Below are 12103 nucleotides of genomic sequence, written 5' to 3' on the forward strand. Positions count from 1 at the left end.
GATAACCATTTATATTAACTTCAAACTTAACGTTTTTTCTTTAACATATGACTTTTCTTTAGCATTTGACTTGCATACGTATTTACAAACTAACAAGATATATCTTAATCTATCAAATTTAAGCTATGTAATGTAATTCAATTTAAAAAAAAATCGTATTTTATATAAATCTTTAATCAATCTAAACGTTCAATGAATAAATGAAATAAAATCATGGATTTCATTTTATTTTATAATCTTTATTTTTAATTATTCGACATTTGACTTGCATACGTATTTACAAACTAACAAGATATATCTTAATCTATCAAAATTAAGCCATGTAATGTAATTCAATTTAAAAAAAATATCGTATTTTATATAAATCTTTAATCAATCTAAACGTTCTATAAATAAATGAAATAAAATCATCGATTTCATTTTATTTTATAATGTTTATTTTCAATTATTCGTTAAGAACTCATTTGATTATGAACAAACATGCAATCTGTGTTAATATTTATTGAGTATTAAATTTTTAAGACATGTGGAATAAATCTAAATTAATGTTATTAAAATGTCCTTTTACTGCTACGGTTTTAATTGCATATCTAATTTAGATAATTTTAGAGTTAGAGCCTTTTATCTCCAAATGTCCAAAAAATTCCTTCAACTGCTATCCACTGTGAAAACAAACAGTTTAAAACACATCATAGAAGATAGCACTCTAGAATGATTAATGAATCAACAGTAAATATTTATTCTTACACAAGCGCGATAATTTTTTTTTAATGTGACTTCTAATTTCAAATATACGAAGATTATATTAGGCATAGTAATATTAAATTGTTAAATTCTTTATGAAACCTCTGTAAGTTCAACAACATGCATTTGTGATTCAGACAATATTTAGGGAAACAGTCATGTGCATCTGTTTAACCATGGGAGGTAAAAGATAATTATTCTAGATCAATCTTAGGATGACCTTCAAGAAGCCTCAACAAAGATAACCTTAGATTTACGTGACGGTACACGTGTCCTTAACAAGGACACTCACCAATGGTCAAGAACTAGTACTATATATAAGGGGTAAGGAAGCAAATTTTTATTATTCTCAAGATCGAACATAACCTGCCTTATCTTCGGCTCAAAGTAAGCCTGGTTTTTTTTATTTTTTTTTATTTAGATTGGTTGTAAGAAATGGGTTTGTCTAGCTAGATAAATGAAATTAGTTAAATTATATTAATATGAGATGACTGCTAATTAGTAGATTTTTCTGTAAATTAAAAATTATTATTCGAGAAAATGTTATTAACTTTATTGTGCTTTCAATTATTTTTAGAGTTTTGGTTTAAAAAAAATATAAACTCATTACTGAAAAATATTATGTATTAAGTAGTATTTTCTTTATTATATTGTTTTGAACAGTTTTATTAAATGGCTTTTCTATGCATTTTAATTAAAAAGAAAGACGAGAATAATCAGATTATTCAAATCTCAGACAAGTTAGTATCAACCAGAATGTATATTAAGAATCTTTTGAGTGATTTAATTATATTTACTCTCGTTTTAGTGTTTGTAAATATTATAGAGAATAATAAATAATTGATAAGTTTTTATTAAGAATAATAGCTATAAGTAAGATCTTATAATTAGAGCAAAAATATGTATTAAGTAGTATTATTATGTAATATTAAATATGTATGTAAGTAGTGAACAATTTGTCATATAGAAATTTTTTTTCTTCTTCAAACTAAACAAGTATTTTTTATAAAAAGAATAAAAGCAAGAGGAATATGAAAAAATGAAGCTATTTTTATCATTTTGACTTGTCAAACCTAATGGATTATTTAAGAAAATTTATAGTAAACAAGAACTATTAGGCTACTTATAGAACAATCACTGATAGTTTATACTGAAAGATGTATAATAATTTAAAGAAACCTATTGCGCAAAGGAGCGAGTGTTACCTTTATTTATAAAAAAAATAATCATAATTCATTTTTCGTCTTCGAAACTTACGAAATTGTATTATCTTTTACCATACAATTGCACAAGCCTTATTTAATAAATTTTAACGTCCTCTAATTTATAGATCAAAAACAATTACAACATTTAAATATAATATAAGCTAAAGAAAAAAATACATATTTGTAATTGAAACCATTTAAATTATTTTTTAATCAAAAGTTTCTGTAATCAAAACTTTTGCTATAAAATATTTTTTAAATCTTCAATATAATTCTGACATCTGAAAATCATTAACATCAGAAAATTCAATAAAATTTAATAAAATAAAATAAGAAAAAAAAACAAGGGATTTGTTTTGACTATTTAAATTATTTTTTTAATAAATTTTCTAATATTTATTAGACTCTCACCGACTGAAGTACAGAAAAACTTTTATTTTATTCTTAATAATCGTTAACACCTAGTCAATTAATCATGATTCAACATTTATACTTACATTTGTGATTAATTGTTAAATATCTTATTAAAAATAGGTATTTATAAAGATCTTTCTTTGCAACAATGTTGAATTAAAGAAACTGCTACAAATATAAAATTTGTTTTTAATAATCATTACATTTTGTTCACATGATATAGTTTTTCAGTATTAGCAGTTTTATTTATATTTAATATTTCGAAATAGAATTTTGATTAAGTTAATAAAAACCTTACTGTAAATGTGAATTTAAAAACATTTTTAAAAATAATAGTGCAGCAGCTATTAAATATTTTCTTCTACAAATATTAGTTTTCTTCGAGCCTTTTTTATTTTGTATAGCTTTACATAGGATATATTGTTTTGTAACTTTCTGTTAAATCTTGTTAGATCATTTTAATTTTCCTTCAATGCCAATTCAATATTTGTGTATTTTAACTTATATTTAGTTCCTCAATAGCTTACAGCAAATTTTGAGCTTATAAAAGTCTTTAATAATAACAGTGTTATATTAGTAGAATATTTCCTGCTACAAATATTAGGTAGCAGCAACACTTAGTTATTTGTAACTTTTTTTTATTGACTGCATTGTTTCGTGGAATTTTGTTAGAATTTCATTGATTTATAGATACATATGTCAGGTAATAATTTTGTAGTCTTTAAGATTTTTAATAATATCGGTATTGCATTGATAGAGTGGTTTCTGCTTCAGACTTAACAAGGTGCAAGAATTTATAATTTCTATAGCTTTGTATTGAAAGTAATTAAGTATTTGTTGCATTTAAGGAGCAAACATTTTACTTTTAAAAATTTCCTTCTAGGACTAGATACATATATGTTTTAATGTATGATTCTTTGTTTTGTTATTTTCATTTGGAGTGATTTCTCATAGCACTATAAGTAAATGATTCAAAGCTTCTTATGAAACGCCTTCCAGCTCTCTCGTTTTGAAACTTTTGAAATGTTGGTAAAATTAACAAAACAGAACAAAAACAAAACTGTGCAATTTAGTTTTCAAATTTCAACAACCATACAAAATAACTTGGTAAAAACGTAGCAGTTAGCAGCCCTGCATTTACTTTGATCCGACATTGTCTCCTGAACTTGGATTACTTTGTCAAAGCTAAGTTTGGATAAGCAACAACGTCATGTGTGAATCATTTAAATCCCTGTTCTGTTATAAAGTTTAATGAAACACACGATTATAGAGATTTTGCTACACAGAGGCAGATCACGAAATTCAAATTTTCCTTTAGTAACCAGTAGCTGGTAAACTCTAATAACTTAGTAGCCACTTTTTCCTAAAACGCAATGAGTCAATGACCGATTTTTCATTTAAAAACCACTTTTTGAAAAAAAAAAAATTTTTTTTTTGCTTGGATTAAGTAAATTTTTTTGTTCTAAGAAAAATTCAGATTCGAAATAATCTACGGCTATGAAAATTCAATTCAACTATAGAAAAAATATAAATATGTTACAAAATTTAGTTAAATTTACTGAATTTTTTTGAACTTTTGTAAAAAATAATTGGAAAGGCAAAAATACATTTAATGTATACATCACAACTTAAATATATGAATTGTTCAATAACAATATTAATCTTTCTATCACAATCGTCCCATCACATCTACGATATGGATCTTTCCATCACAAATTGATGGATTCTGAAGAATCAATATTTTGAATAGAAAGTTTTGAATTCATTGGGCATTTTACGGTAAGCAAGTTATTTTACGGTAAGCAAAACTGCTTAGCAAAAATTTGAATTTGAATTGGTAGTTTTATTTAAATTAACAGAAAAAAAGAACTCTTCAGTGATAAACAGCTTTTAGCTATCAAATATACGGAAAAAGTCAGAAAAAATAACCGGAAATTATTTTCAGCTCGTGAGTGTCGATAGAAATAAAATCTGTATTTATCTTCACACAGTTTTTTTCGGTAAAAAATATGTTTTTGTTTTCTGTAGTTACAGTTTCTTTTGTGTGTGTGTGTGTGTGTGTAGCTGTTAATAATTCTTTAGTAGTGAAAGACATTAAATCTAAGTCAAGTAAATCCAGTTTTTTACTTCTGTTTAAAATAATTAATTTCAACTCATGATGACTACATAACGTCTCCGAGAGTTCAACTCACTTACATTTTCTGTTGAATCTTGCACTTTTACCTATTACTTTTTAAAACTTAATTGGAGAGTAATGACAAACTTCCTCTAATTTATGAAGAAATTGGAGCAAATGCAATGACGAATTAATTCGTCATCGGCCTCTAACGCTGGGGTATGAAAAGACGAGATAACTCGTCACTGGTCAACGATGTGTCAACATAAAATCTTTTGAAGAATACGCAGTAAATGTTATTCATAAGAGGGATGCATTACAGTACAGAGTAAAAAACGGCAGCTATGTATATTATTTTATTCGAAATTAATAATTATAATTTTATTCGAAATATTCTTTTCAAATTAATCGGAAGTCTTACTCGACATCTAATCACTATTTTGCATTTTATATAAGCTCTAAATAACATTTCTTTCTTTTTTTTACAGAAAAACATGATGCGTCTACTTACAGCAGCAATTGTTTTGTTGGCATACACAGCTTCAATCAGCGGTCACACATGCCACGATAATGGTGAAACTTATTATCATGCTGATGTTAGCACAGGATGCCAGGTAGTAAAAATTTCTTTATAAAAAAAATTGACTAGATGTTTGGTCATTATTCAGAGCTACTTAAATCCAAATGCTTGAAGTTCATGATTTTAGTAGAGTTTGTTTCTAATAAGAAAGCAATTTATTTATCATTTTATTATATTTCCTATTATACCAAAAAATGAGTACCTTTTTAAGACTGGTTTCTTTTTCCTAAATTAAATCTTTATTCAGAAAAATAAGCTTTATTAATCACAGTATTGACCTTGAAACAGATTTTAACTTTTAAAATTCAGACTATTTTTTGAAGGCTTAAAACGATGATTTTCAGTTGTAACGGGTTTTGATCCGGAAAACAGAAATATCAGACAAATCTTTATTTTCATTTGAACCATTTTTGTAATTTTGAATCTATATTTATAATTTCTCACTTTAACTTAATTGAGCGTTGGCTTATAAGTCAAAGAACTTAATATTAATTTAGTATTTTTTGGGGGATTTTAAGGTGTTACCAATTTAACGTTCCATACCTGAAATATCGTACCTGAATACATTTGTAAGCAAACGGTGAATTCTGCGTAAAACAAACACACGATTAAAATTTTCTACAAAGATGATTGCTTAGCTGCATTTCGAAATATATTACAATTTGGTAAAGTTATCTCCTTTTTTAAATAATATGTATTAATTTTACTTATTTATTATTTGCTTAATTTTTATATTCTTAATGACTTAGCAACCATTAAGATAAAATAGTTTGTAATTTAGAGCTCTTAGAAGTCTCTTTTTGGTAAGGAAAAAAATTAAAATTAATCAATTTTAAATTGTTTTAACTTCGCTTTCTTTTAACAACATCACGGTAAGATCAAAGGGTGTAAATTTATTCTTTGAAAATTAGATGCCGTGGTGCCATTTAAATGTACTTCAATTCAGCCATTAATAGCAGCAAGAGTGATAAAGTATTTCGACAACTGATGGCTTTGTACGTTAATTAGACTATTAAGAAGTTACTTTAATTTGTAATATAACTTATATTAAATAACTAAATAAATTGGGTGCCACATACAATTGTTCCCAAGCCTTGCAGTGTTTAGGGCAAATGAAAAAAAAAATACTTATGTAAAATTAAGAATTAATGTGTTATAAACATAAAAATGCAATTTGCATAACGTTAAATATGATAGAAATATTACAAAAATCCATAATATTACGTCATTTTCAAAGCTACTACTCTGTGTCACGCAGGTCGTTAATTTAAAATACAGCGGCCTATAACGATTCGCTTACTATGTAGGAGATTTCCTTCTTGGCTGTAGTTGGTAGCAATTATAACGCGAGCTTTCATTTATTTTAAAATTTTGTTAACAGAGCTAAAAAAAAGTCATTAATAAAGATTTTTTACTATTATTTAAGAAAATGCCTAACAGGAGATAGGGTCGTTAACACATTGCTGACCGGTCACGAGTTAACTCGCGTTTTCGTGGCCAAACGTTGGTGACCGGTCGCGAGTTAACTCGTGTTTTCGTTAGCAGTGATCTCGTGGTGACTATTTAGAAAAGTGGGCGTAATATTCCTTATTTCTCAAGTTTTACTATTTAATTCTATACCAATTTATTATAACTTTACGAAACTCCATATATTTGCAAAACTTGTGTACCATTACAGATAGGGGGAATGTTAACTTTTTATCATACGGCATTAAAAATGTTTACAGTTTATTTATATTGTTTTACTTCCACATCCGCTTTCAGAACAATAGCCGGACACATGGGGTAATTTTCAGAAAAGTTGCCGGTCAGCAATGTGTTAAATGCCGTTGGATTGGAAAATTGCGGAAAATCATATTTTTTTTCTGAGTATGTCATGTCAGCATATCAACCAAATAAATTAAATTTTTTCGTTGATTGCAATAAACACTAAATTTCTAGTTATTGCAAAATACGAGTTCAGATTTTTACCATTCAAATGCATAAATGCGCTATACTTTAAAATTTGAGTACAGATCTATGAAAGATTATGCTAAAGATAAATCTCTTGAAAAATATCTGTTTGAAAAACATTTAAATGATTAATTTGCTGAATCTTAATTCTGAAGTGTCAATCTAAAATGAATGCGAGTTACGATACTTGGTACAGATGATACACATTCAGATAAATCTGTCCATCATTAAACCATAAAATCAGTACATTGAACTAAAATTAATTGGTTATAAATTGGTTGCAACCTTAATTGGTTGTAACCTTAAAAAAGTGGTGAATTAAATCATATTTCCATTACAGGTAAACCATAGCATTGTGTAATGTTAAAGAGTTCGGGATATGCAATTAAATACTACAGTGTGCAAAAAAATAAATAAATAAATAAACGGGCCAATTAAAAAGCTGATGTCAATTAATATCAATTAAAAAATAAATGCGAGAGTTATACTTGCTACATATGATATATTTTCAGAAGCATTTGCTCAACGTTGAACCATAAAACCACTACAACTTAAACTTAAATATGGTGAAAATAGGTTGTAACCTTAAAAAGATGTTAAAGGGAACAATATTTCCATTTCAGGAAAACCATAGTATTGTGTAAAGTTAACAATTTCAGGAAATGCTGTAAAACGATACAATATGCAAAAAAATAAACTCACCACCCTGAATAGCTTTTGATCTAATGATTTGATCTTCACTCTCTAGGACTCAATCTTAATGATTCAAAAATATGACCTCAGATATGCTAATTAAGTAGAGCAGATGATATTTTACGTCACAAAATCAGACACAAAAGCGTACTTTCTTTAAATAAAATTTTTTTTTTTTTGTGTGCTGGATTCGGATTTCGGTTCTTCAATATCTATATAGTCGTAATCTGGTAAACTGTAATCTGGTAGCCGTAATCTGGGGAAGCCGTAATCTGGTAAACATGGTTCAAGTAATTTTGTAAGGAGAGCGAGCGGTCCAAAGTTAGGATCCCTTAATGTTAATTTAATTTATTGCTTGATTTGCCATATCTCGAGAACTTTTATTTTTACACACAAATTTTTACACACAATTATAAAGTTTGTTTATTCAAAGATAATTGTATGCAAAAAGTAACTTTCAATAAATATTTTTTTTATTATTTTATTTAGTAATAGTCGAAAAAATTTTGAATTTTAAGGTATACAATTTTTTACATCATTTTAAAAATGATTATTTTCAAGGAAAACACGCAATTCGGAAAATAAATCGAATAGTTCCTGAGAAATCAAAGTTTAAAAAAGTCGTAGATTTTGAATTCGATTTCTCAGATTGAATGAGAGAAAGTAAGATCGTTTTTGTGTCTGATTTCTCATCTTAAAATATCGTCTGCAGTAATTAATTAGCATATTTAAGGTTGACTTTTCGAACCAATAAGATTGAGTCCTCTCATTAGATCAAAAGCTCTTCAAAATTCTCCGTTTATTTTTTTGCGCACTATACGATTTTATCGCCCTTCTCAAAGCTGTATACATTACCCGATACTATGGTTCATATATACTATGGTTAAAATTGAAACAATATGCATTTTTCAACGTAAAGATCAAATCATTAATTTAAAAGTTATTCAGTGGGATTTTTTCGCAATGTGCAAGATGGTTCCATATTATGTGCTACAGAAAATTAAATAAAATTTCGGCTATGTTCAATGCACTCCAAAAATTCCAACAATGAAGTTGTTTTTATACATTTATAACCAACCAACATTTATACCAACATTTATAAAAATGTTCCTCTTTTTCAGGTTTATCACTTATGCAGAGGCTCTGAAATGTCCACTTTAACATGCCCTGAGGGAGAAGCTTTCGATCACCACACAAGCGAGTGTAAAGAGCGAGCACTAGTTGATTGCGTCGAAACTGAGCATACCCATCATCATCGTCACAAGCGCTCCCATGATGAGCTCATTGTCCATTCCATTGATATTACGGAGCTCAAAGCTGAAATGAAAAAATTGTGTGAAGAAGTAAGATTCCTCATTCGATCAGCAGTCAAGGAAGTGGCCCCTACAATTTATTCCCAAATCGAAGCAAATTATGCACCAATGATCAAAAAATTCAAGACCGAAGTCATGCCATTCGTTAACGATAGAGTCATGCCACGATTGCACAAAGCCCACGCATATTTTGATCGAGTGGTTGGAAGGGTATTTGAAAAGGCATACAGATCTTACGAACTATCCAATTCAACTCATATTGCATTAGTTTCTTTCTCTGATTTAGCAAATGATATCGCTAAAGATTTGGAGCCTGTCTTGAAACTTGGAAAGTATTTGTCTTCAAGATTAGCACATGTGTAACTTTAATTAATGATTATAACTAATTTATTTTTCATCAAAGATGCATCATTTTATTCAATGTACTAGTCATTGCACACTGTGCATATGCATAAAATTTGTACATGTTTCATACAAAATAAAAATTTGCTTGTATGAAAATAATAGTATCTTATATCTTTACTTATTTTACAAAACTGTTATGAAATTTGAGACAATTATCTTTTTAATTTTTCTTCATTTAGCGATTTTGGAAAAGTTTTATTTACTTTCTCATTTTTATTTTGATCGCAACTCTATTAAATTTGTTTAGAACGTGAGCATTTAAATTTACGTCTTACATGGCAATTTACGCAGGATATGTCCTAATACTTATCTTTTATATATATTTTTGGAATTTTGTAAGTAAGCCAAAAATTATTCTCGTCAGGCCTAATTAGCGTCTGAAATGAAATGCGTAATGAAAAACCGCGAAGCTATCAAATTACGTCAATCATGATAAAGATTAATCGGAGCATAAGGAAATTTTAATTCTTCAATTGTTATTTTATATAATGATGGTGGTGAATTTGATGATGAAACTATTTCTAAGAGGAAAAGAAAAGGCATTTAAGTTCTTTTAAAAAATTATTAATTAATTCGTGAATACATTATAGTCTCATTAAAGGATTTTGAATACCACTTTTCTGAAATTAGTACAGATAATGACTGGTCAGTTAAGTAAAATCTTTTCACTTAGTTTTAAAAATAATTGACATTTCCTAAAATACTAATTTTTTTTACAAAGATTTATATATGTATATATTTATACACATGATAAAAAAATATCTAAAATGTTTTGTCAAAGCAAAAAAAAAAAAAAAAGAGAAATACTGCTGTTATAGCATTCATGTTACATAGATATCTTTCTCTAGATCAAAAAGAAATTTTTGGAGTTATAATAAACAAAAAATTTTTCCTTTTCATTTTACTAGCATACAAGGCCTTTAAAACCAGGAAAACCAAACACAGGCATCAGGCTTCTAAAAAGGGAAATTATTTAATAAAATTTATCAAAGTAAAAAAAAAAAAATTATGAATGTTTCTGAAAAATATTGATTAGCTAAAGCGTTTTATCCATACCAGTTACTGGTATAGATAATATCTTTATCTCTGCCAGTATTATCTATACCAGTAACTAGTAGTGATCAACTAAAGAGCTTTATCTAATATCAGTATCTATACCTAGCTATGTCTATACCAGTGACAGGAAACTGTTTCAGGAATTCAAAAACCTTAGCACAAAATATCAGAGTTCCTTCTGAAAAGTTATTGACTTTCTTATACTAAATTTAAAAAAGGAAGTAATTATCTTATGTGATCAAGTAACATTAAAAAACGAAATTTCGCCCAAAAATTTAATTTTTAAATGCACAAATTTAGAAATAAATTAATGTTTCTTTTTTCAGCAGTGTGAAATAAAATTTAAAATTTAAAAAAAAAATATTTTATCTTATTCAATTCTATATTATTGGTTCTTAAGTGAGCTAAATAAGTATTTTAAGTTATTTATAAAATCATTGAAAAACTTTCTGTCAGTACCAGATATGCATTCTACAACGAATAAAATACCGTTTTTAAGCAAACACACTCTGCCAAAAAAAAAAATGTTTCTATTAATATTGGTAACATTTCATTAACTTGCTTACCTAACAATTTTATTTTCTCTTTTGACGAAAAATTATTTTTCTAAAGAAAATTTAAAAAAAAATCTTACGAGCATCAAATATTATAAAAACGATCTCATATGTCTTTAAAAAATTTAAATTCTCTGATGAAAAATAAACTTTTATCTATCATTATTCATATTATAGTTAAGAAGAAGCGTAATAAATGTACAATTTTTCTTAACGTTACAATTAAGCAAAAACTTATAAAAACTAACAACATTCTAACTAAATATTTCGCGATTTTTATCCTAAATAAACAATACTAATGAATCAGCAGTCATTTTCTAAGAAAGTAATAAATAAGAAAAGTTATTAATCTCTTCCAAACTAAAATGACAAGCTGGCTTAATAAAAGACATCAATCAATAACCATAATGGTTAATTAATGATGTCCTAAAAGTTTATCCAATACAAAGGAAGGATGCGTTTTAAATTCTGTTTTGGTTCAGTGAGTTCTTGAAATATGACATGGTTTGTTGCAATTAAAAATGTTTCATATTAATTTATCAAAAAGAACGAAAAATATGAACCATCATATAGTTTTAACCATCATTCTGTTTTGTATTACAAATAACTAATAAAAATATAATTTATTTTTTCTTTATTTCTTAACATGGTGATAATTGCACAGTATACTTAAATTTGCATTCTTTCATTAGATACGTTTGAAGCATTTAAGTAGGTAATAAAAATTTGAAAAAGTACGAAAACGGGAGTCTGCTTTACTGGGCCAAACGAAAACAATATCACATCTCGTGCTCCAGAAAATTAAACCAAATATTGTTGTGAATTTAATCGGCTTGAAAAAGGTGAAGAAATCAGTAAGTGACCTCAGAGTCACTTAGTGATCTGAGATCACTTATCGGAAAAAAGAAAACTCTGGAATCGAAAACCATGGTAATGATGGTAATGCGTTAATAAGCTTTTGAAGGTAAAATAATTTTAAATTTGTTATTTGGAATTTTAGTTTCATAAATTATTTTTGTTAAATTTATTTCAAATCCAAAAGAGCAAACTGTAGCTAACCACTGGTGAAT

General features: G+C 27.1%; 1 protein-coding gene across 1 annotated transcript in view; it reads left to right on the forward strand.

The window, feature by feature from the left end:
* The first annotated feature begins 994 nt into the window (after positions 1 to 994).
* LOC107445192 (uncharacterized) overlaps positions 995 to 12103 on the forward strand; it is a 41900-nt gene continuing 30791 nt past the window's right edge. The window contains exons 1-3 of the mRNA XM_087162762.1: positions 995 to 1131; positions 4968 to 5093; positions 8827 to 9377. Of these exons, the coding sequence (XP_087018888.1) occupies positions 4974 to 5093; positions 8827 to 9377 (671 nt within the window). The 5' untranslated portion in view covers positions 995 to 1131; positions 4968 to 4973. The remainder of the gene's footprint in view (positions 1132 to 4967; positions 5094 to 8826; positions 9378 to 12103) is intronic.

Source organism: Parasteatoda tepidariorum, chromosome 5, assembly GCF_982258835.1.
Source record: "Parasteatoda tepidariorum strain Cologne lab strain chromosome 5, Ptep-v5.0, whole genome shotgun sequence".
Lineage (NCBI taxonomy): Eukaryota > Metazoa > Arthropoda > Arachnida > Araneae > Theridiidae > Parasteatoda > Parasteatoda tepidariorum.